Below are 26,921 nucleotides of genomic sequence, written 5' to 3' on the forward strand. Positions count from 1 at the left end.
AAAAAGGAGAAAGGAAAAGAAATTTTAGACAAAAATATCCTGAGACTGAATAGTATAAACTGCAATTCTTTATGTATTTGGTAGAATCAACATATCTTAGATACAAGATTTTAAAAAATTAATCTTACAAAATAACGTAGCTGACATTGTGTTAACCAGTTCACCTTGACTACCCATTCCTTCTACAAAACATACAGAAAGCAAGCTACGGCATTCTGTACAAAGCTCCAATACAATCTACCTTGCTCCTCTGTATAAACTGGCATATGCTCATGAAGAATCAGCTATTTATATGCTCCAAAAATTAATTACACAAACTAATGAGTGTGTGCTGTAATTTCCAAACATCTTACTTATATGTCCTTTGAAAGCACTTTTTCTTATATCACTTGCCTCAAATTTTTTCTGAAACTTTTTTCTAGAAACAATTGTTTGAAACCTATTTTCTTTTTTGATTTTTTTTTTACATTTATTTATTTATTTATTTATACAAGCACTGGGTACAGTCAGAAGTGCGGGAGGGTGAAAGAATTCACCAGAGCCAGAGCGGGGAACAGAACAGGCAGAAGGACCGAAGTACACCGCTGAGGGGAGCAGCGGGCGGCAGGAGAGGTCTGCGCGCCATGTGGGACCCTCCTCTGGTGGCCGGGGAGCAGCCGGGGATTGAACCGGCGCTGCAGAGGCTGTGGGCAGCTTCGCAACCCAGCGCTCAACAGCTGCGCCACCGGGGAGGCCCTTGAAACCTATTTTCTAACAAATATACTATTAACATTGTAAATATTCTTCTAAAATCTGCTCCTTGTGATGATGCGTAACAATTGTTAGTTTCTAGAAAAAAGTTTCAGAAGAAATTTGAGTCAAGTGATATGATATAAGAAAAAGTGCTTTCAGGGCCTTCCCTGGTGGCACGGCGGTTGAGTGCTGGGCTGTGAAAATGCCCGCAGCCTCTACAGCCGGTTCGATCCCCACCCGTTGAGGGTCCCGGTGAGGGTCTGGCGCGACAGACCTCTCCTGCCATGCCCGCCGCTCCCCTCAGCAGTGTATTTCCTCACTCTGCCTGTTAGGTTCCCCGCTCTGGCTCTGGTGAATTCTCTCACCCTCCCGCGCTTCTGACTGTACCCAGTGCTTGTATAAATAAATAATCTTAAAAAAAGAAAAAGTGCTTTCAAGGACATATAAGTAGTAAGATGTTTGGAAATTACAGGGGACAAAATTTAAAAAAATTAATTAAAACATTAAAAATTAATTCTGCATTCAAGATTTCCCCTAAGTATTCTAAGTTCCTATTCCACTTCAGTAAAATAAACAAAACCTACAAATCAGCTATATAGTACCAACGTGGTTTATGCAAGATAATACTACTCACAAACCAAAATATCAGCAAATGAATGAGCATTTACATTTTTTAGATAAAACAAACTTTGAAAAAAATCCTTTAAAGGGCCTCCCTGGTGGTGTAAGGAGTTAAGATGCAACCTATGAAGCTATCACCAGCCAGCTACTGCAGCACGAGTTCCATCCCCGGCCAAGGAGCTACCCACACAGGCGCAGCAGACCGCTCTTGACTCACCCGCTGCTCCCTCAGCAGTGTATTTCAGTTAATCTGCCTGTTCTGTTCCCCACTCTGTCTCTGGTGAATCCTCTCACCCTCACACCTCTAGCCTGTACCCCAGCTCTTGTATGCATAAATAAATAAATCTTTTAAAAAAAATCCTTTAAAGATTCTAAACTTACCAATTATAGAGGAGAAATTGTGTGTTGAAAAGACCACTTCTATTGCCCATCATATTGTTTAAACAAAAGATTAACAATCCCTGGTGGCGCAAGGGCTTAAGAAGCAACCTATGAAGCTATTCGCAGCCACTGCAACACAGGTCCGATCCCCGGCCAGGGAGCAACCCACATGGCACAGCAGACCTCTCCCGAATCACCCACTGTTCCCCTCATCAGTGTATATCAGTCTGCCTATTCTCTTCCCCACTGTCTCTGGTGAATCCTCACCCCCCCCGCATCTCTGGCCTGTACCCCAGCTCTTGTATGCATAAATAAATAAATCTTTTTTAAAAAAAGATTAACAATTCCATGCTACAGATAATATAACCACTTTTTTATTTTTTTTTCCTTTTTTTTTTTTTTTATTTTTATTTATTTTTTTTTAATAGAGGCATGCTTTATTTATTTGTTTGCTGGTTTGTTTGTTTGTTCTGTTCATACATGCACTGGGTACAGTCAGAAGCGCGGGAGGGTGAGAGAATTCACCAGAGCCAGAGTGGGGAGCAGAGCAGGCAGAAGGACCAAAGTACACTGCTGAGGGGAGCAGCGGGCGGCAGGAGAGGTCTGCACGCCATGTGGGACCCTCCTCTGGTGGCCGGGGAGCAGCCGGGGATCGAACCGGCGCCGCAGAGGCCGCGTGCAGCTTCGCAACCCAGCGCTCAACCGCTGCGCCACCGGGGAGGCCCCTATAACCACTTTTTTAAATGGAATTCTCCCCCCCACTAAAAAAAAAAAATATATATATATTATTTATTTATTTATTTATATAAGCACTGGGTACAGTCAGAAGCGCGGGAGGGTGAGAGAATTCACCAGAGCCAGAGCGGGGAGCAGAGCAGGCAGAAGGACCGAAGTACACTGCTGAGGGGAGCAGTGGGCGAGACAGGAGAGGTCTACTGCGCCCTGTGGGTAGGTAGCAACCTGGCCGGGGATCGAACTCGTACTGCAGTGGCTGGTGATGGCTTCACAGGCTGCATCTTAACCCCTTGCTCCACCAGTGAGGTCCACTAGTAACATTTAATATTCTTCTAAAAATGCTCCTAGTGATGACCCATAAGTACCACAATAATGTGAAGCACTCCTATATATTTGGACATTCAAACTGGTAATATTTTAGGGACATTATAAATAATTATTCTTGTAGTAAAAATCTTTGCCTGTATTTCAAACCATTTCATCTACAATAAACTATAATTTATTATAAATTTATTATATATAAATTATTATATAACATCCTTAACTGCAAGGAGTGAGTCAGAGTATGTATAGTCAATCACTCTTAAATCATGGACACTTGGCCAATGTTTTAGGCAGAGATAAGCAAGCTGACTGAAAGGACCAAGTCCCTGTACTCTTGTAGTTCAGTGAGACACGGTAATGCAAAACGACACTGGGACCAAAACCTACCTTAACTCGTCCCAGGTGAAACAAAATCAGTTATCGGATAAGATAAAAACATTTTAAGGGTCTCCCTGGTGGCACAGGCAGTTGAGCGCCACACTGTGAGGCTATCCGCAGCTACTGCAGCACGGGTTCAATCCTGGCCAGCCAACGAGAATCCCACATGGTGAAGCAGACCTCTCCAGTCTCGCCCACTGCTCCCCTCGGCAGTATTTCGTCAGTCTGCCTGTTCTGTTCCCCGCTCTATCTCTGGTGAATGCTCTCAACCTCACGCATCTGGCCTGAACCCCGGTTCTTGTATAAATAAATCTTTTTTAAAAAAAAAAAAACCACAACAAATTTTTAAGCTCTTTATGATGCACTGATTTGCTGGCAAGAATATAAAATAATTCTCAGGGCCTCCCTGATGGCGCAGGTGGTTGAGCACTGTGCTGTGAAGCTGTCCGCAGCCTCTGCAGTGCTGGTTTGATCCCCGCCGGCCTCGGAGCAACCCACATGGCAAGCAGACCTCTCCTGTCTTACCCACTGCTCCCCACAGCAGTGTACTTCGTCAGTCTGCCTGTTCTGTTCCCCGCTCTGCCTCTGGTGAAACCTCTCACCCTTCCGCACATCTGGCCTGTGCCCCAGCTCTTGTATATATAAAATAAATCTTTAAAATAATAATTCTCAGAAGCCAAATACTATATGAAAGCAAGAAGCTAGGGAAATGAAGACAGTGAAAACAATCTTCTAAAAGTATAAAATTGAACCATGAACTTAGTTTTTTTTCCCACATGTTAAGAGGCGTATAGAATCAGAGATTAAAGGAAGGTCTATGAGGGTGAGAAGTCTAGCTAGAGACCTCCCACCATTCAACTAGGGTTCTTCAGAAATAAGGAGAAATGCCTGTACATGAAACAGTAGGGAAAAGTTATCTGCCTTCTACCTACTTTGACAATTGTAATGAGAAATACATCCTTCCAAGTTCTTAAGAAGCTATCCCTCATGAATATTTCTGCCAAGAATTCACACTATGAAGTCGGAAAAACCTCAAGCCCAAAATTTAGCATGATGTCGTCCTGAGATGAATTATAATTTAGAGAAAGGGGGCCTCCCTGGTGTCCTACTGGTTAAGTCTCAGTGCTATCACTGCCACAGCCTGAGTTCAATCCCCAGCCAAGGAGCTAACACACATATGGCATAGCAGATCTCTCCTGTCTCACCCACTGCTCCCCTTAGCAATGTAAAATCCACATGTTTTGCTACCCATCTGTCTCTGGTGAATCCTCTCATCCTCTGCACCTCTGGCCTATACCCCAGTTCTACTGGGGGGTGGACTTAAGAGAAAAGGCCTATTGATATCAGAAATTTGATTTAGCAGAAATATCAGTCATTACATTAAGTGTAAATGGACTGGCTAGTCCATAGTCCAGTTAAAAGCTCAAGATTGGATTTTTCCTAGAAGATTTATTTATTTATGCATACAAGAGCTGGGGTACAGGCCAGAGATACGGGGGTGGGGGTGAAAGGATTCACCACAGAGAGTGGAGAACAGAACAGGCAGACTGACTGAAATACACTGCTGAGGGGAACAGAGGGCAAGGCAGGAGAGGTCCGCTGTGCCATGCGGGTTGCTCCCTGGCCGGCCGGGAATCGAACTCGTTCTGCAGAGGCTGCGGATTGTTTCATAGTGTGGTGCTTAACTCCTTGAGCCACCAGGGAGGCCCAAGATTGGATTAGTTTTGCATAAATTTGAAATTCTCCAAAATAAAGTTTGAGAGACAGATACCCATGGTGGTTTTTTTTCTCCAACTACCATCATCAACTGCCCAGACAGAGGAACAGGACGCAGAGAGGAAAATTTGATCTTGGGTTAGGTTTCCCCTGACAATTTCCCAGGAAGAAAAGGGTAAACTAAACCAGGTTTAACTCACAACATTATGTATTAAATACAATATTTTAATATAGAAATCAGAAGATTAATCTTTAAAGAGAAGTAAAACAGTCTTTCCAGTTGGGCAAGAGAAACAAAAGGGCAAGTTGCATGTTTTCTCTAACAAGAATCATCCTCTTGGTAAAGACGACCAAAAGAAATCAGCAGTAAATTACTTCTATGATGAGCATCTCAGAACTTCTCGGTGGTAACAAATAAAATTATAGCATAAACAATGAAATACCATGCTAACCAATGTTTTTGATATATACTTTTTTAAGTGAATGGGGGCAGCTCAGAATATTTTATGACGAATCACAGAAATAGTACTGAGACTAAGTATGGGTTCAGGAAGAAAAAAATACCTTTTTCACTATTTTATACTCTTAGTTAGATATTAATAAACCATCTGGTCTCTGCTATGTACTTACTCAAAGAAAACAGAAGTAACATCAGATCACCTCAAAAGCCTTAGTTCAGAGATTAGAAAATAAGATTTAGTAGTAAACTGCCATTCTGTAGGCATCACAAGTAGATCATCGTCTCTAAGCATAATAAAAAATTATCATTGCTCAGTAAAAATGTTACCTTTGTGTTCCACATAAGGCTCCATATCCAAAATTTCTGAGAAGCCAATGTAGGTGTTCAGTTTTTTCTTATGTCCAGTTTGCCTAACCAAAAGGAAAGTTTCATTTATTACTCATTGTATATTGACTGTATTGGTATTTACAGTCATGAAACTACAAAAGCTCTACTAGCTAATTTAATAGACTCAATGGTAACTAACTAGATTTCATTTAGCATGAGGGTGGGAAGTACTGTATTGAGTAGAAAAGGTACTTTATTTCTAGTTTTGTTCTAATTTATTCTAGCTCTAGTTCTTATTTTGAGAATGTCAAGGTAATTGATTTCCTCCCCAAATATCTTGCCTTTACCATGCAGTCTTTAATATTTCTTAGAATAAAAAACTGTCTACAATTCTAGTTCTCAACTACATCTGGCTGGCTTCTTTATGAAGTTGGTGATTACAAAACATAAGATAAAGACATTTCAAAATGACACCCTCCTCTTTTAACTTTCATTCTCAAATGTAGTTTCAAATTATCAGCATAAATTTGAAATTCTCTAAAATAAAGTCTGAGAGAGAGACACACACACCTATGATGGTGTTTTTCTCTAACTACCATCATCAACTGTAATTATTGTGTCTGTGTAAAGTCTGCACACACAATGAGCAACAGTACTCCTCACACACATTTACCTGTCAAAGACAAAGCGCATTAGCTGTAAATTTAAAGTGCAAGGAAGGCTAAGGAGTCGAATCTTCCTTGTTGCATTCTGTTTGCTTTGACAGTTTTCACAAAAGTATCGATTGTCTCCTTCTAATTTTTCTTCCTAAGCAGAAGGAAAAAGATATATTAGTTTAAAAAAATTAAAAGATGGAAAGATATTTTTAAGGTGATCAAATCTGGTGAAAAGCACCACTTTATTTTAATTAATATCTCCCATTCAAGGTGTTTCAAATCAAGCTACTAGGAATAATGAAAGATATATAAGGTAAAAAGCAATGCTTAGCAGCAGTATTAATTTCTACACAATGACATTTAAAATTAGTGTGGCTCTCTCCAAAATGTACTATTTAAAAATAAGCCTACTTCTGGGAATTCTAAGGAAGTTTAAGAAAGAAATACCATGATACAAAATTAATTGAAAAATGGGTGGAAACATATGGAGTATGTTTGAGTAAGTACATATGGACACCAGAATACAAAGTTTTACACACACGCACACACACGCACAATTTACACACACAGACAGACACACACAGTTCAAATTACTGAACCAGACGCATGAGAAAAAGCTGAAAGAGAAGCATGCGGAAATTCAACATTAAAGTTAATGGTAATTTCTCTTAAATTTTCCCTTTCATCTCCATAGCTTCCAGATAGATACAATTCTGACACCATCACCTTATTTGCTTCACTTAGCATCACCTTATTCGCTTCACTTAGGTACGACTATTTGCTTTTAACTCACTGACCAGTCTCCTCGCATCCTTCGTCAGCTATTCCCATCTCCCTCTTCTCTTAACGTTTGCATCCCAGGGATCAGTCTTGGTTTCTTCACTCCCTTGGTGATTTTATCCAATCCTGACTTCTCCCCTGAGCTCTACCTCTCAAATACAAAAGGCCCTAGGAGCAAATTCCTAATTGCGCTCAAACCTGTTCCTCCCAGTCTTTCCCATCCCAGGAAAAGCGAGGCCATTCTCCTAGTTACTCAGACCAAAACTTCAGTGATCACTGATACTTCACTTCTCTCCTTCTCCAACCCACACATTTTGGCAGATCTACTTTGAAAAAATATATATACAATCCAAACACTACTTTATAGCCTCTTCAGCTAACTCTCAGTCCAAGCCACCATCAACTCCTGTCTATCATACCCACCTTGAGCCTTCTCAAGATGGTACCGCTTACCCTGTTAAGACAGATTCTATCACTCCTGTGCTTACAACCTTTCAGTGGCATTGCATCCCACTCAAGGTGAAAGGCAAACCTCTGAAAAGGATGGCCAGGCCCTTCCTGATATAGCTTTAAGTTACCTCAAACTACATCTGCTGTCGTTCTCCCCTTGCTTATTCATTTCAGTCACACTGACTTCCTTGCTGTTCTTTACACAGTCAGGGATACACTCCTCTCAGATTCTGCTCCTGTTAGCCATCTCCCCAGACCACTATTCTCCCTGACTCTTACATGCCTCACTCCATCTTCAAATATTTTATCTGACCAACATCACTCTTGTACCCCTCTCCTTGCTTCATTTCTGTCTATAGCACTTTAATTATAGTTTAAATGCTATATATTTTACTGCCTTTCCACTGCACTAAAAGCTCCCTACAGGCAAAATACTGTTTTCACTCACTACTGTTATTCCCAACTTGAAAGAGTGTCTGATACTAGCTGACTAGATTCAATAGATGTGTACTTTAAGCAGGTAAATGGTTGTTGTGCTAAAGGAGTAGGAAAAGAACAAAAATATTTTAAGGTGGCTGAATAATAAGCTCAAAAGTTTCCTCATAGCTGCTCTTCACCCCAAACAAAAGGGATCCACTTCCTTATCTCTATATAACTCTAAAAAGACTGGAGAATGACCAATGACCATGCTGATATTAAAAATTTTGCATTCTTCAACACATTCTAGTTATCTAATGCAGAAAGTAAATTTATACATATGTAAGTTTACATATGAAATAACCAAAAATTATTTTAAGACACAGTTGGCTTCAATATTTTCTGATTTACAAAGTTTCTCTATATTGCTACAGAAACAGATACTTCTTGGGCAAGAAAGACTTAAGTAATGAATTTATCCATTAAATCAAAATACCATTCAGAATATTATCTAAATGTTAACAACCAGAAATAGATCCAACAAAATTTGAATACCTTCAAAAATTCTGAGATACAATCTGTTAACTGTTTGTGGCCTTGGATATTTAACTCCAGTTCATAAAACTTTGATAAAAGCTTGGACTCTCTGCCACACTGATTGCAACTATAATAAAACAGAGTGATAAAATTAAGATCAGAGTGGGAAAAGGCAATGGTCCTATAGCATTAATCCTAGAAGTAGAGAAAGAAACACTACTTTAGTTCTCTTCAACAGAAATTATTTACACCAAGTATACAGAAAACAAAACACAAAGTGATTGGTGAGGCTATATATTTTATGATTAGGAAAAATGTTTAAGTGTTTTACATTTCCTCTTGGAATTGCAGTGTGCTCCAATCTTACTCTTTCAGCTCATACCACAGAGCCATAGATGGAGTAAATGGCAAGTGCTCAACCACAATTCCCAATACCTGGTTGAGTTCAACTGCAAGTAACAAGTCAGTTGTTTACATGTTCCCATGGAAATAAATTTCTATAAATATTCCAGGTCCCATGATAACTCACTAAAGCTGTAACTTGGACTAGAACTAAAAATTAGGTAACAAATGAGCAGCAGTCTTGGAATAAAATGTACCACGAAAAAGCTGAAACACACTTACACAGTTACATAAGCATATTCTCCACAGAACTGCTGCTGAACAATGTTCCGCACATCTGGGTTCTTTTGTTTAGACAAAGTATCTTCCAAAAGAGACATAAAGAGCTTTGAAAACTCTTGGGCATCCTACAACAAAAGGCTGAATTAATTAAAAGAAAAATCATACCTCCTTTTCAACTTCTGACACAAATTGTAATAAAATATCTTAGAAATTATCTGTACTTTAAACTTAGGGTTCTCAAGCAAGGACTAGAGCTGTGTTGATCTCATCTGTGCCCACCTTTGAATTTTCAGAAATGGGATCAATTATTACATGTAATATACTGGACAGTAAATAAATGCTCCAATTAAAAACAGAAAAAAAATTTGATAAAGCATTTCACCTCATTTCTTTTAACAAACATCCAAGGACCATCTGATTATGTTCTTATATTTTAAAAAATAGATAAATAAAAGGTTTTTTACCTGCTGTTGTCCTGTGTCCAAGCCCAAGGCTTTAACAAATCCAGAGGGATCAATGTATCTCCTGTTACTATTTTGCAACAAGGCAAACAAGTACTGGAGATGCTCACAAATTGTTTGAGGTTCATAGTCTATTAAAAAGAAAAATATTTTTCAAAGTGCTGTTTTAAATATACTTTCTCTTCACCTGAGGATGTAATTAAAACACACTAACATCCAAGCTATAGCAATGTTTTATATTGTTCTAAAGCTTAAAAACAAACCAATTAGTCATCATGTCTTTTGTTAGTAATGAGGCAGTCATTCATATATATAACCTAAAGACAAGAGGCTAGCAATCATGACTACAGTTTCCAGAGTGTCAAGTCACCTGGAACATCAATTCCAGTAACAAAAGCCACACACTATATTTATCATTCGCATAAGATGGCCAAATGCTTTATTTCACTAATGTAGTCTTGCCACAAATAGAGCAAGTGACAGGAATCTCAACATAGCAATTAACTTCAGTGAAAAATACGACAACGCACTATTAAAATTCTAGAATTTTAGAACTGTAAGTTTTAATGAGTGGGTGGAATAAAGAAAGTGGGGGGGAGAGAAAACAGGAAGCATGGACCTCAAGAGCCAATTATTTTATTGCCTCTTAAGTCCAAATCCACCCCTCTTTGCCTACTCTATGACAGAGATGAGCTCTGTAACTCAGCTTTGTAGCTAAGGCAAGGTTAAGTCTTACCAGTAGAGGGCAGTGGAGGGCTCAGTTTTACCATCCTCATCAGTCTCCTAAGTGGGTGCAGCTTTCTCCAGGATCCCAGGTTATCGCAAGCTGAGCAGCTCCTGGGCTCAGTGAAATGCCTCTAGAGAGGCAATTCCTCTAACATGACCTGCTGGACTTGGTAGGGAGTTCTGAGGCTCCCTGTGTACCGGAGGGCCTCCCCGTGCTCCATTTGCAGCAGAGACCCTCATGAGGCATCCCAGCACCTTTTTTGCCATTCAGTGAACCCAGGCAGCACATACTCCAGAGAGGTCTAGAATGCAGCCTGGGCGGGAGAGTGAGAGGCTCTTCCTTGGGTGCACCCTTTCTGCTCTAGGGGAAGTGGCTGTACCCTTTATCTACTATTCTTTCATATCCTCTTCAATTCTTATTAGCCAATTCCCCCATTACTCCAATTTCCTGCTAATATTTCTTTATTCATTCTCTGTTCAAATTATTGTATGGTTTCTGTCTCCTGCAACTGACTGCCTTTTCACCTTATTTGCATGCAAGGACTTTGTAGACTATTAAAAGCTGTTCAATTAAGTGTTATCTACTCCAACTTCCTTCTATTTTAAATATTCTGTAAGATCAAAACAATTTATATTATGCTGGTCTTCCTACCGTTAAAATAAGGGAATGGCTGAGCTGGGAACAGAACTCAGATCCCATCATATTTCTAATATGGTTCCTTTCCACTCCGCTGTATTATTCGCTTATCAGAAAACAAGGTGAAAAACTTTGGTGAAATATAAACATTTCTGTGTTTAAGGTGAATCTTTACGATATACATTCAAGTCATAATATTGGCACATTATTTTATAAAATAGAAATTTAGTTTTCACTTGTTATCCAGCTGTCTACTCATCAGTGAACTTACATTTCAGGAAACAATGCTAAAAATTAAAAATAATCTTTTACATTACTCATCCTTTACATATACTATAACATTAAAAAATGTATGTTTTTAATCTAGATTTAAGTATTCAAAACTATAGAAATAAAGCTTTGAGGAGACAATCTTAAGAATTTTTAAGCACTGTGTCTTGAAGCAAAGCTTACTATTAATAAAACTGAGATTCTGGGGCCTCCCCAGTGGCGCAGCGGTTGAGCGCTGGGTTACAAAGCTGCCCGCAGCCTCTGCAGTGCCAGTTCAATCCCCAGCTGCTCCCCGGCCACCGGAGGAGGGTCCCGCATGGCGCGCAGACCTCTCCTGCCGCCCGCTGCTCCCGGTGTACTTCGGTCCTTCTGCCTGTATTCTGGCTCTGGTCTCTTCTGCTTCTGACTGTTGCTGTTCCCATTTCTATGCTCTGCCTGTTTTGTTCCCCATTCTGGCTCTGGTGAATTCTCTCACCCTCCCGTGCTTCTGACTGTACCCAGTGCTTGTATAAATAAATAAATAAAATCTTTAAAAAAATAAAATAAAATAAAACTGAGATTCTAAAGTACTGCATTTCTAGAGGGCCACAAGAACCTGTGGGGTTTACAAACCCTATCTTTTCTCTCTCAGAGCCAAAGTCGGGAGCCATTTGCAAAAAATAAAATCATGTTAAAGACAGCACACCAGGGGCCTCCCCTGGTGGCGCAGTGGTTGAGCGCTGGGCTGCAAGGCTGCCTGCTGGGCTGTTCATTCCCTGGCCAGCAGCGAGGGTCCCACAAAAAAAAATAAATAAAAATAAAAACCAGCATACCAGGAACCTCCCTGGTAGCACAAGGGGTTAAGACGCAACCTATGAAGCTATCTGCAGCCATTGAAGCACCAATTCAATACCTGTCCAGGGAGCTACCCACATGACACAGCAGACCTCTCCTGACTCACCTGCTGCTCCCCTCAGCAGTGTGTTTCAGTCAATCTGCCTGTTCAGTTCCCCATTCTGTCTCTGGTGAATCCTCTCACCTCCCACACCTGTGGTCTGTACCCCAATTCTTGTATGCATAAATAAATAAATCTTAAAAAAGACAGTACACCATACAGATGGGAGCAAGAGTGCATACAAAGTAACCCACTTGAAGCCCCCAAACCTATATAATCTTAAGACACTGAACTCCCCGTAGAGTTCAGCCCCAGTTCAGCTCCAGTTTGAGAAAAATCTTTTGTTTAGTCAAATTTTCACCTCAAAGTGAATATCTCTAAAATACAAAGTAATGTCAGTTAGAAACAATCCATAGTACACATGAAAAAAAAAAAAAAAGTACTATTCCAATAGGAATAGTGTGAAACTGAATCTCTGAATTTGCAATGAGTGTGCTGATTAAACCAAGGCTAGCGAGCGTAACCTTAATTTTAGATAGTATCAATTTAAGTCAGCTTATTTGGGATTCAGGACAAAAGACTGTCCTGTCTGTGGTTATACTTAAGTATTTATAAAGTCTCTCAAACTAGGCAAAAGTTACCTTTTCTGCTCTCTTGGACTGATTTCTATCAATCACTAAAATTAAGGGACTACAATTAAAATATTATTACAGGGCCTCCCCGGTGGCGCAGCGGTTGAGCGCTGGGTTGCGAAGCTGCCGGCGACCTCTGCAGCGCAGCGGTTCGATCCCCGGCTGCTCCCCGGCCACCGGAGGAGGGTCCCACATGGCGCGCAGACCTCTCCTGCCGCCTGCTGCTCCCCTCAGCAGTGTACTTCAGTCCTTCTGCCTGCTCTGCTCCCCGCTCTGGCTCTGGTGAATTCTCTCGCCCTCCCGCGCTTCTGACTGTACCCAGTGCACGTATAAACAAAACAAACAAACAAATAAATAAATAAATTAAACATGCCTCTATAAAAAAAAAAAAATATTATTACATATAGATTTTGTAAATACATGTGAATAATCAGATATACTTTTTCACTTGAATTAGTAAGTCATTTTGGTGCCTACATGATAAATATAAAGAAAAGGGGGGAAAGAGTTTTAAATTCTGATAACATTTATAAAGGACCTAGTGCCAGGCCAGCAGGCCCAGCACAGAAGCAACACTGGCAAGTTGCTTTCCCCTTGCTGGCTGGCACACCCTCCCAGCTCCCGTCCCCACTAACCTTTATCTTCTTGGATACCATCTCCCATCCTGTAGTCGCTACAGGTACTTGGACATAAGTACAGTGCCTGCCGAAGCTCCAAGTTGAGAAACCACACTTGAAGAAATGTATTGACGTAACAAGTAGCTCCAAGGTTTGTCAGGCCCACAAATGAGTTCTATAAACATATAAAATTTACACTTTTTAACATCAATTTCCCTTTAAACAAACAAAAATACATAGGGAGGATTTTTTAAATTACAGGTTAAAGATCTATTTGAACTTTCTCAACCAACATATAGCCTTAAGACACTTTTGGTCAGGGATTGTGCATACTTTTTTTTTTTTAACAATTTTTAAATTTATTTTATTTTTGCATAGAAGAGTTAGGGTGTAGACCAAAGGTGGGGAGAGGGGGCGAGAGGATTCACCAGAGACAGTGCGCAGAGCACAGGAGGCGGATTTACTGAAATACACTAAGGGGAGCAGTGGGCGAGACAGGAGGTCTGCTGCGCCATATGTGGATTAGCTCCCTGGTTGGGAATCAAACTCAGGCCATTGAGGTGATAGCACTGGGACTTAATCCCAGGCCACCCGGCGGCCTGATAGTGCATAATTTTCATGAAAGCACCAATCTGGGTAGACTAGAGTAGTAGGGAAGACTTAGCTTATCTCTAATCTTCTAGTCATCTTCCAGTCTTCTCCAGTCACTTAAGTCTAAAATTAGAACTGTGGCTCTAGGAAAGATAAGTTTGGAACATACATACATAGATAGGTGTTTTGTTTGCTATATGCTACACTATCTAACAACAAAGTAAACTTCCAGGAAAATTCCCTTTTATGTCCTGTGTATCTAGGAGACGGGTGGCAGAGGAAACTGGCTGCAATTTTTTCTAAAACTAGGTTAAGAATTCCTGAACTTACAAAGAATCATTCTTCATTTAGAGAAAGTATCCACACAGGTGACTATTTTGTAAAGGTGAGGCTTTATATTTAGAAAATACTAACATGCAATTAAAAAAAAACTTTTAATACCACTATTATATATAAAAATACAAACCAAAAAGAATCAAAGCAAAAATATTATGGGAGCTTATTTCCTTTATTTACCACTTCCTTTAAAAACATTCAATGTTGGGCCTCCCCGATGGCGCAGCGGATTGAGCGCAGCGCTGTGAAGCTGTCCGCAGCCTCTGCAGTGCAGGTTCGATTCCCAGACGGCCAGGAAGCAACCCACATGGCGCAGCAGACCTCTCCTCTCTCGCCCGCTGCTCCCCTCAGCAGTGTCTTCGGTCCCTCTGCCTGTTCTGTTCTCCCACTCTGTCTCTGGTGAATTCTCTCACCCTCCCGCACCTCTGTCCTATACCCCAGCTCTGGTATAAATAAAATAAATCTTACCAAAAATTCAATATTAAAACAATAATACAATTAGCAGTTAAACTATTATTTAAAGGCTTACTGGATTACATAACTACCTGCTTTAAAGCACACCATTAAGAACTATTCCAATTCAAGAGGTTTAGAGTTTTATGTTCCACTATTTATCTAAAAGTGGCATAGATTCCCTGGAATCAGCATCAGTTTCTGATCATAAGCACAAAACAAAAGCACATAAAAAAACACACACAGAGCAATCACTAGAAAAATGATAGCTTACCTTTTTTCTCCTCTCACAGTTGGGATCATCAATGTTATGAAAACTATTTTCATCTATTTCTCCTAACCAAATATGCTCACCAATGCCAACCAAGCAGTTGGGATTTCCTTTGCAGTTTCGTCTATAAAAAATATTATAGTTTAAATTTAAAATACCACAGTTCCATGACAAGAAATATGCAGATTAAAACTGTAACAATACACCATTTTACATCCATTTCTCTCTGTAAGATTAGCAAAACTGAGAAACCATAATGCCAGACTGTGAGGTTGTGAGGAAAACAGGTAACTTGAAGTTCTGCTGGGGGTGCAAATTGGGAAGACTTACATGGAGAGGAATTTTGTGAGTGTTCAACAAAAGATATATACATATATAGAAATATATAGATATATAGAGCAATCTGTAGATCTATATATCTATAGATAGCTCTACAACTATATATCTATCTATGTATCTATATATCTATAGATAGATCTATATCTATATATATACTTTTTGACAGAGAAATTTATAAGAACCCACTCTGAAAATCACCTCCTAATTCAAAAACACATGCACTAGGTTATTCATTACAGCATGTGTGTAATTGCAAAATATGGAAACAACCCAAATAAGCAAGCATAGGAAATATAGTATGTCCACATAATGGAGTACTACGTAACTGTCAAACAACAACAAAAATACACAATCTCTGTGAACTGGTATTATTTCCAGGATATATTATAGATTTATTTTTTTAGAGGCCTCCCTGGTAGCGCAAGGGATTAAGTCTCAGCACTATGAAGTTAACCGCAGCCACTGATGCACAAGTTTTGTCCCCGGCCAGGGAGCTACCCACATGGCGCAGCAGACCTCTCCTGTCTCGCCCACTGCTCCCCTCAGCAGTCAGTCTGCCTGTTCTGTTCCCCACTGTTTCTGGTGAGTTCTCTTTTTTTTTAAGTTTTTAAAAAAGATTTATTTATTTATGCATACATACATACATACATACAAGCTCTGGGTACAGTCAGAAGCGCAGGAGGGTGAGAGAATTCACCAGAGCCAGAGCAGGCAGCAGAGCAGTCAGAAGGACCAAAGCACACTGCTGAGGGGAGCAGCGGGCGGCAGGAGAGGTCTGCGCGCCATGTGGGACCCTCCGCTGTGGCCAGGGAGCAGCTGGGGATCAAACCAGCGCTGCAGAGGCTGCGGGCAGCTTCACAACCCAGCGCTCAACCGCTGCGCCACCGGGGAGGCCCTCTGGTGAATTCTCTTACCGTCCCTCCCCTCCCCCCCCCCCCCCCCCCCCGCACCTCTGGTCTGTACCCCAGTTCTTGTATGCATAAGCTCTTTGTAAGCCAACCTAAGCAGCATAGTATAGAAGCCTAGATAGAATCCCTCTGTAGAGGAAGAAAATCTCTCCCGTTCAGTTTCCAAAATCCCTAAACTCCATGTTAACACCTTTAGAAGTAGGGCACTGGTGTCAAATATCACCTACCATTCTTGTACCAATTATCTCACAGTAGAAAAAATATTTCTGCAACTCTCCTGCCTACCTATGACTATGCAGGTACCTCTCTTTTTCTCCTTTTCCAAATAAACACACCCCTTTAAAATATAAGAAAAAGAAAAGATATTTCTGCATACTTGTTTCTATCAATAGGTAATAAGAGATCAAAAAATGAGACAGGGACACATGTTTACATGGAAAAATATACCTGTTTAATGAATGAATACGCTCAATACCTTAACTCAGCATCTCAACTTGCTAACTTAGAAATCTAATAACTTTCAAGGTCACAAGTAGCCCCAATTTAATCTAGGTGAGTAGCATCTATTTCTTCTATGAATAGAAATTTCCTACAACCTTGTAACCGCACCTCCCCACCTGCCCACTCCCCACAGGTTTTCTTCCCAGAAATCCCTCATGCTGCCTACAGGGGATTCAGAGAAGAAAAACCAAATCATAAACAAAAGGTCTGAGGAGCCGTGGACCTGGGAGCTGCTGGCACACCTACTCGTGCAGGTCTCCAATGTGCACAGGTCGGTTGGCTTTTTTAAAAATAGGTTTTTGTTGGGCCTCCCCTGGTGGTGTAGCGGTTCAGCGCTGGGCTGCGAGGCTGCCCGCAGCCTCTGCAGCGCCGCCTGAGAGGGTCCCACAAAAAAAAAAGAAAAAAAAAGTTTTTGTTGCGATCGAGTTTTCAAGAATTTTCCCAGAGGCCTCCCTGGTGGCACAAGGGTTATTAAAGACAGGGCTACCAAGCTATCGTCAGCCACTGCAGCAAGAGTTTCATCCCTGGCCCCGGCCAGTCAGGGAGCAACCCACATGGTGCAGCAGACCTCTCCTGCCTTGCCTGCTGCTCCCCTCAGCAGTGTATTTCAGTACATCTGCCTGTTCTGCTCCTCACTCTCTTGGTGAATCTTCTCAGTCCCCCCCCCGCCCCCTGCACCTCTGGCTTACACCCCAGTTTTTGTATGCATAAATAAATCTTTAAAAAAAATTCTCCCAGGAGTCACCACATTTTCTCTTCCCCTGACTAGCCTTAAGAGATCTCTGAAAATGATACTCATTTGACCCTGAAACTCCTACAAAGTCATGCAAATCAGAGGCACAAGTCTTTGGGTTCACTTTAAGAACACTCCTGAAAATGCCTAGGCCATGGGGTGTGCATATCTGATGAGTCACCAAGCGTCTGAGGATGTCACTCTACAGAGCAGTGCCTGTGCCACTCTGCTGTCACAATGAAGGAGCAGGTAGGTGTGCCCAGGCCAAACACTGGGGCTGGACTGAGAGTTGGGGGCCCCAAAAGTGCTGAATTTTTACTGCACGTGCTTAAAAATGCAGAGGAATGCTGAACGTAAGGCTTTAGATGTGAAATCTCCGGTCAATGAGCACATCCACATGAACCAACCCCTTTCCCCCCTCCCCCCTGCATCTCCCCTTTCTTTTGGGAGATTGCCCAAAAGAAAAAGACTGCCCTAAAGAAACTGAAAAAATGAAAACTGACAGCTCAGGAATAAATTCAGCATAAAATAAATAAAAGTAAAGGCAGACACACAAAAAAAGGTTTTTGCTCTGTATACCAGATGCCTATTACTACAGGTACACATACCTACCCCCTGCTCCAGCCTTTTTTCCTCAGAAAAACAAGCTGTTCTTTCAGTTCCTGGTTCTAGCAGGAGCTGCTGAGAGGTGCTCCAAGCCCATTCACCTAAAACCCAAAATCTCTCAAGACATTTCAAATGGGAAGAAAGGGAAGGAAAAACAACCACAACACATCTTCAAGGGCAGACACTTCTGAAGGTTGGACCTGGGAAAAGGAAGTCAGCGAGCTGATCTGCATGAGAAGCAGGACTGGACAGAGGTTCAGACATTGTTGGCTACCACGTCCTCGCCAAACCCCCACATCCATGGTTTATCGCTCCAAAACTTCTCTGAATTCAACAACAACAACAAACCCTGGCTAGTCTCACAATGCCATGAGCTGTATCTGGGAAACCTAACTAGTAAATGTGAATTTGATAAAACTTTTTCTTTTATTAACATTCCTGGAGCCAACAATCTGAGTCTCTCTGACAGATCTACTTCTTGTATATGGTTTTGCCTCGTTCCCTCTGAAGTTTCTTTTAAGACCGGTTAGTACAGGGGGAACATTCAACACCAGAGAAATGCAAATTTAAAACAGCCATGAAAGATGTTTTCATTTATCCAATCAGCAAAAGTTTTCAGCAGTGAAACAGGGTAAAGCGAATCACTGTTTATTCATTATTAACAGCAGTAACTCAACAACCCTTTTGAAAAAACTTGACAAACTGTCTCAAAATGTTAAATGACATCAACAGTTTGTTTCAGTAAGTCTGCTTCTGGGCACATGTCCACAGACTATGAGAGGACACTGTGGGAATGAAACAGAATAATAAAAATTTTAATAGATACTCTTTCTAGGACTGAGTGATGTAAGAACACCAAGTGTCTAAAGCAGTACGCAGAGGACAGGCTTGAAAATGTCTGATATGACAAGCTAAGCATCTGTGATGTATTACATGCTACAATTTCATACCAACAAAACACCTTGGCAGCAGTATAAATGACTGAAACTGAACAAAGCCCGAGACAGCAATTTTCCTTGTAGAAGAAGATGAAATCCTAACCCAATTCAGGGGCAACGGGAATGGAGGAAAACTGAATTCAAGCCTATCGATGAAATGAAATCAACAGGACTTGGGGACAGATCAGATAGGGTAGGAACACAAGAGAAGGTCTCCATGCCTTCATTTTAAAACAAAGGGGACTAGTAAGTTGGGTGACCACTATACTTTTCTATTATAATTTCTCTGTAATTTGGATCCCCTTGGAAACTCAAGCACTTGAGTACATGCGAAACAGTGAGACCATTCATTCCGCTTGCTTAACCTCTAGTGAAAGCAGATTATGAAAACAGAGTGGAGGTGGTCCTAGGGAAGAGTCGGATTGTGACCAGCCTGGGTTATTGATGCTCAGTGTTACTGTGTGGTCACTTTCAAATTGCCATCAATAAATGTTGGCAGCATTAGCCCTCCACTAGATATGTCACAATGCACACATAAACAGAGTCACTATGTATAAATAAACCTAACATCTAGCACCTAGACTTTACGGCTTCACACTGTCAAACAGAGATTACTAGATTAGAATTACAGGATCCAAACAATACCAAAATTAAAGACAAAGCCCTGGGTATCAAAGAAGTATTCTCACAGTCAATGAGCACTTCAATCATGAATTAAACAGTTACAGGAAACCAGAAGTGATGTGGTGGCATTAAGCACAGGATGGCGCAGTAGAAATCTACAGGAGGGGAGGAAGTATTACCACTTGAGTCTCCACTGGCACACAGGAATTCACTAAGTGTGTGTGTTGGGGGGGAGGGGGTGCAAAAGAGCATTCTATGCAGGAGAGCACATGGCAAGACGGGAGAAGTAAGTCAGAGGAAGATCGGAAGATTGATAAAGACTTACAAGGCTCACAGGTCACGCTAAGGAAACCTTCCTGTGTACAATTCCACATAGCTGGAGCATTTGGGGAGTGAACTTGGAAGGCAAAAGAAGCTACAGAGTAGTCAAAGACTAAATGGATCATAGCAGACCTCACATACTACTGAAAGAGTATGGACTTTCTCTGATAAGCAACACGCAGCCACTATTAAGGTTTTAAGAATTGGATTTGAATTTTAGAATGTTCTTCTAATTAAGCTTCTCAGTCAGAATTGTCAAATTACCTGAAGAATTCATAATTTTGCTCTTTCAATGAGTGGCATTCTTATAAGCTTCTCCTGCTTTTTTTTTAATATTTATTTATTTTTATTTATACAAGCACTGGGTACAGTCAGAAGCGCGGGAGGGTGAGAGGATTCACCAGAGCCAGAGCGGGGAGCAGAGCAGGCAGAAGGACCGAAGTACACTGCTGAGGGGAGCAGCGGGCGGCAGGAGAGGTCTGCGCGCCAAGTGGGACCCTCCTCGGTGGCCGGGGAGCAGCCGGGGATCGAACTGGTGCCACAGAGGCTGCGGGCAGCTTCGCAACCCAGCGCTCAACCGCTGCACCACCGGGGAGGCCCTCCTCCTGCTTCTTAATAAGACAAGTTTTAAGCTTCTGAGTTTTTGTTTTTAAATGGGAGATTTTCCAAGTATAAACCCTGGCTGGCTCTTCTTCCAGACTTTTTTTTTGTGGGGGAATGGAGGTGGGGAGAGCATAAAGAAATTTTTTTTTAAAGATTTATTTATTTATTTATACAAGCACTGGGTACAGTCAGAAGCGCAGGAGGGTGAGAGAATCCACCAGAGCCAGAGCAGGGAGCAGAGCAGGCAGAAGGACTGAAGTACACTGCTGAGGGGGGCAGCGGGCGGCAGGAGAGGTCTGCGCGCCATGTGGGACCCTCCTCCGGTGGCCGGGGAGCAGCCGGGGATTGAACTGGTACTGCAGAGGCTGCAGGCAGCTTCGCAACCAAGTGCTCAACCGCTGCACCACCAGGGAAGCCCGAGAAAGAAATTTAAAGAGCATGCTGTTATAATAAAAGAGATGAGAAATGAGAATCTAAAGTGTAGAATAGTACAAGAAATTTTCGAGTTCAAATCAATACTACCTGTGGACTTTTTTTGTGGGGAGTAAGGGGAAAAGGTAAGAAAAAGAGGGTTTCATTTAAAATCTTGTACTTAAGGGGCCTCCCTGGTGGCGCAAGGGTTAAGACTCAACCTATGAGTTTGATTCCAGGCCAGCCAGGGAGCAACCCACAGGGCGCAGCAGACCTCTCCTGGCTCACCTGCTGCTCCCCTCAGCAGTGTACTTTGGTCAATCTGCCTGTTCTGTTCCCTGGTCTGTCTGGTGAATCCTCTCAACCCCCGCACCTCTGGCCTGTACCCCAGCTCTTGTATGTATAAATAAATAAATCTTTAGATAAAAAACAAAATAAAATCTTGTACTTAACAAAAGATGGGGATCTCCAAAGACAATGCTTTGCCAAGTCACATAGAGAAATTCACCAAAGGGAGGGGCCTCCCTGGTGGTACAAGAGGTTAAGACACAACCTATGAAGCTATTCACAGCCACTATAGGATGAGTTCAATCTCCAGCCAGGGAGCAACCCACATGACGCAGCAGACCTCTCCTGACTCACCCGCTGCTCCCCTCAGCAGTGTGTTTCAGTCAATCTGCCTGTTCTGCTCCCCACCCTCTCTAGTGAATCCTCTCACCCCCACCATCTCTGGCCTATGCCCCAGTTCTTGTATGCATAAATAAATAAATCTTTAAATATATATAAAAAAGACACAGCACTATGAAGCTATCTGCAGCCACTGCAGCACGAGTTGGATCCCAGACCAAGGAGGTGACCCACATGGCACAAAGGACCTCTCCTGTCTCGCCTGCTGCTCCCCTCAGCAGTGTATTTCAGTAGATCCACCTGTTCTGATCCCCACTCTGTCTCTGGTGAATCCTCTCACTACTCTTCCCCCCCCCCAACACTGGCCTATACCCCAGTTCTTGGATGCATAAATAAATCTTTAAAAAAAAAAATCAAGCAGGACAGAACACACATTTTATTTTTTTTATATATTTTAAAAAACATTACTTATTTATTTATTTATACAAGCACTGGATACAGTCAGAAGCACAGGAGGGTGAGAGAATTCACCAGAGCCAAAGCGAGGAACAGAACAGGCAGAGTGACAAAATACACTGCTGAGGGGAGCAGCGAGCATGGCAGGAGAGGTCTGCGCGCCATGTGGGACCCTTGCCAGTGGCTGGGGATCCAACCAGTGCTGCAGAGGCTGCAGGCAGCTTCGCAGCCCAGCGCTCAACCGCTGCGCCACCGGAGAGGCCCAGAACACACATTTTAAAGTAAAACTCCTGGGGGCCTCCGTGGTGGCGCAAGGGGTTAAGACCCAACCTATGAAGCTCACTGCAGCCACTACAGCATAAGTTCAATCCCCAGCCAGGGAGGTGACCCACATGGAGCAGCAACTTCTCCTGATTCACCCGCTGCTCCCCGTAGTGGTGTGCTATGGTCAATCTGCCTGTTCTGTTCCCCACTCTGTCTCTGGTGAATCCTCTCACCCCCCAAAACTCTGGCCTGTACCCTGGTTCTTGTATGTATAAATAAACAAATCTTAAAAAAAAAATTTTAAATAAAACTCCTGGACCTCCCTGGTGGTGCAGGGGTTAAAGACAGTGCTATCAAGCTATCTCCAGTCACTGCAGCATGAGTTTGATCCCCAGCCGGCCAGGAAACAACCCATATGGCACAGCAGACCTCTCCTGCCTTGCCCACTGCTCCCCTCAGCAGTGTATTTCAGTAGGTCCTCCTGTTCTGCTCCCCACTCTCTCAGTGAATTCTCATTCCCCCCCCACACACACACACCTCTAGCTTATGCAAAAATAAATCTTTTAAAAAACTAAAATAAAAAATAAAACTCCTAATACAATTAGAAGGGATTAAGGCCCACCAACTCTTAAATCATAAAGTTCCAAAAGTTAAAACAGTATGCTAGAATAAAAAGTTCAGAAACATAAGCACGTGGTGATTTAGCATGGAATAAAAGGCATGCAAGTCAAAGATAATAAGTGATGGTTGTGACAACCAGGCAGTGAGCTGGAAAAAGATAAAGTTGGACTCACACTTTACAGTATACTTAACTACAAATTCCAAATGGATCAAAGATTTAATTGTGAAATGAAACTTTAAGAGTACATCAGCAAATTTATTTTCATTGGCACGAAAAAGGACTTCCTATAATTCAAAAGTTAGACGATGAAATGGGATATGGCACAAAGGAAACCTGGACACCGGGGCTAACAAGAAGCAGGTTTATTGCACCGTTTCTGACTCAGCAGATTCGCATCCAAAGGCTGAGCCCTGTCTGCAGGAAGTCAGGGGCTTATATACACTTTCAGTTTCTACAAGGTTCCAGGTTGGTTTACATTGGCAGCTGTACATGGTCAGATATGAAGTGGCTACATACCAAGAGGTGAGTTGTATGGTGGCATACCAAGGAGTGAGTAAAGGGTCAGTAGTCATGATAACCCCCGCCCCCTAGGTCCATTCTGCCTCATGGCAGTACATGGTCTAACATGAAGCAGGATTTATACCAGGAACTGAGCAAAAAAAGGTTATTACTAAGATCCCCAGGCTGCTTATCTCAGGTAGCCATGCTTCAATAAGATCCATTAATTTAATTTCAAAAATGTCTGCATGGCAAGAACTCCATAAGCAAAGTCAAGAAAGAATATCATACTAAAAAAAATTTCATGCAAGGGCCTCCCTGGTGGCACAGGTGATAAAGTTTCAGTACTCTCAAGCTATTGCCAGCCATTGCAGCATGAGTTCAATTCCTAGTCAAGGAGCTGACCCACGTGGCACAGACCTCTCCTGTCTTGCCTGCTGCTCCCCTCAGTGTATTTCAATAGATCCACCTGTTCTTCTTTCTCCCCACTGTCTCTGGTGAATCCTCTCACCCCCTGCACCTCTGGCATACAACCCAGTTCTTATGCATACAAGAACTGGGGTACAGGCCAGAGGTGTGGGGGGGGCGGTGAGAGGATTTACCAGAGACAGAGGAGGGAACAGAACAGGCAGAATGACTTAAGTACACTGCTAAGGGGAGCAGCAGGCGAGTCAGGAGAGGGCCACTGCACCATGTGGGTAGCTCACTGGCCGGAGATTGAACTTGTGCTGCAGTGGCTGCAGTAAGCCTCAGAGTTGCATCCTAACCCCTTGCGCCACCAGGGAGGCCCTAAAAATTTTTTACATGCAACTCTTGTGACAGAAATAATCTTAGTACATAAAGAATTCCTGAGTTACATGAAAAAGTAATAGCAAAATAAAAAACAAGCAGAGGACACATAACAATTCAAAAAGAAATGCAAATGACCCTTACGTATGAAAAGCTATATACAATATGAGGAAAGCAAAGTGAAACTAAACAGACACCTTATGTGGTAGGTGCAGCTTATCAATTATTGCTCTCTCCTAGCTACTTCTTGGACACATGGAATCACAAAACAAACTCTAATCAATGAGTTATATTAGAAAAGATGGTTGTAATTCTAAAGCAAGAACTTGAGACCTGGAATTTAAATCCCTCCACCATTTCAAATGGGGGCTGCCACATTGGGATTCTACTGACTAGGACAAGCCAGCCTCCCCCAACTTCACTCACTCCTGACTCCCACCCCAACCTTCTTGTAGCTTAAGCCATATATAAACCTAAGTTGTTTTAAACCATTTAAATATTTGGGATTTATTTGTCACACAACACAATCTAATTCAGCATGCCTGACATATTTTGTCCTGTCTATCAGATTGACAAAAACATCAAAAAAGGCACTGGGGGAAAAAAGCAATCTCTCGCAATATACTGCTAGTTAGGCTAAAAAGCAGAATGATCTCTTTGGAGGCTCATTTCCATTATCTATCAAAACTACTAATGCATTATCCATAATACCCTGCAATCCCACAAGGGTCTTTATTCTACAGATTTCTACATGTTAAACTAACTTAGAATTAATGTTATTTATTGAAGGAAGGATAGAAAAAGACTGAATATAAATTCAAATCAATTTACAAGCAACTGGTTAAATAAAACAATAAATTCATGACAGCATACAATGTTACTATACATAAGACTGAGCATCCAAAGGAAAAATGCATGAAAATAACCAAAGACTACACATGAAAATTGAAAGCAACTTTTACACACAACTGTCAAAAGGGGTAAATAATCCAAATAGCCATCAATAAACAAATCCTACCATAGATTACTTACTCCCCTCAAAAAAACCGCTGCTACATCCAATATGATTCTCAAAACCATGATGTTGAGCAAAAGAATCCAAACACGAAAGTGCCTGCGTTTTAGCTCATCCCTGCTTCTCAAATTAAGAGTGCACATGGTGATATCAGACACCAGGTACCAGAAAACCCATGTATCATTACTGGAACCTAAACTTCAATTCCTTTTACTTAGAGGGGAATTTGTTCATGACACACAAAAACACACGAACTTATCTGTCAGATATATGAAAACCACAATGATACCATGACACATCATCTTCAAAATGACTAGATACTATCAGTGATGTAGCACATCAACTCACATAATGCTCATGAATGGTACAATCACTTTGGAACTAATTTGGTATTATCTACTGTGAAGTTAAATAAAAACTTCTGACCCAGCGATACCTGTCATCAAAAATGTGTACATCCCCAGAAGATACACACAAGAATGTAGACTGCAGCTTTATTCAAATACTGGAAAAATTCCAAATGACAATACCATTGGGAAAGATAGGGAAAGATAAAGTATATAAAAAGCCACCCAAAGGGGGAGATCCCATACCTCTAGATCACAATGTTGTAAACCAATGTTACCTCAATAAAAAAAAAAAGTAAAGTATATGAAAGGCATGGAATACTGCATAGCACTGAAAAGGAACACAGGAAGGCTTCCCACAATGTGGATGAACCTCACCCAGAGCAGCAAAAACCAGACACAAAAGGAATTACAGGGGCCTCCCTGGTGGCGCAAGGGGTTAAGCACAGCACTAAGAAGCAATCCGCAGCAGCACAAGTTCAGTTCCCCGCTGGCCAGGGAGCGCGACTCACATGGCGCAGTGGACCTCTCAGCAGTGTATTTCATTCAATCCTCCTGTTCTGTTCTCCACTCTGTCTCTGGTGAATCCTCTCACCCCTGCACCTCTGACCTGTACCCCAGCTCTTGTATGCACAAATAAATCTTTTTTTTTAAAAAAAAAAAAAAGGCCAAGGGAACAACAATGTATACAACTGTATACAAAGTTCAAAACAAGAAAAATAATATGATTTCCACCCTAAGGTAGTGGTTACTTTTGAGGAGCAGGGAGGAGAAAGTGATCAGTAAGAGGCAGAAAAGGAGACTGGGGAGCAGGGGAATGCTAGTAACATTTTTGTATCTGTAGTAGATACAATGTTCCCTTTGTGATAAGGCCTCCAGTGTAATCCCTATAATTTATGTGCTTTTCTATATGAAAAATAGCTTTTAATTAAATAAGAATCATTAGAAAATTCTTAAGAGAAATAAGAAGGGTCTTGCCTTATCAGGTATTTTAAAAATAATCCCAAATAATAGAACTATGGTCGTAGGACTGGGACATTGAGCCAAATCAATGGGAGAGATGATGGCTAAGAAATAAACCCAAAGACATAAGAATTTATCATATAAGTGACTTTTTTAACTAGTGGAAGGAAATGCTATATTATTCAATAGATGACTAAGAAAACTCAGTAGCTATTTGTACAAAGAAAAATAAAGTAAGGATAGATTCCCCTCTCTCATTCCCTTAATCAAATTCTAAAAGGACAAAGACTGAATGCATAAAATGGAACAATTAGTACTAAAATAATTATGTTGTTTGCTTATATCCCTCA

General features: G+C 41.5%; 1 protein-coding gene across 3 annotated transcripts in view; it reads right to left on the reverse strand.

Moving 5' to 3' along the window:
* USP48 (ubiquitin specific peptidase 48) overlaps positions 1-26,921 on the reverse strand; it is a 70,710-nt gene that overhangs the window by 39,380 nt on the left and 4,409 nt on the right. For all 3 annotated transcript variants that reach the window (XM_037500660.1, XM_037500661.1, XM_054690882.1), the window contains exons 2-8: positions 15,010-15,130; positions 13,374-13,530; positions 9,603-9,730; positions 9,139-9,263; positions 8,533-8,641; positions 6,348-6,481; positions 5,675-5,757 (exon numbers count right to left, since the gene is read on the reverse strand). In XM_037500660.1, coding sequence (XP_037356557.1) covers positions 5,675-5,757; positions 6,348-6,481; positions 8,533-8,641; positions 9,139-9,263; positions 9,603-9,730; positions 13,374-13,530; positions 15,010-15,130 — 857 coding nt within the window. The remainder of the gene's footprint in view (positions 1-5,674; positions 5,758-6,347; positions 6,482-8,532; positions 8,642-9,138; positions 9,264-9,602; positions 9,731-13,373; positions 13,531-15,009; positions 15,131-26,921) is intronic.

The sequence above is a fragment of the Talpa occidentalis genome, unplaced genomic scaffold, assembly GCF_014898055.3.
Source record: "Talpa occidentalis isolate TD23 unplaced genomic scaffold, MPIMG_talOcc4v2.1 talOcc4.9, whole genome shotgun sequence".
Taxonomy (NCBI): Eukaryota; Metazoa; Chordata; class Mammalia; order Eulipotyphla; family Talpidae; genus Talpa; species Talpa occidentalis.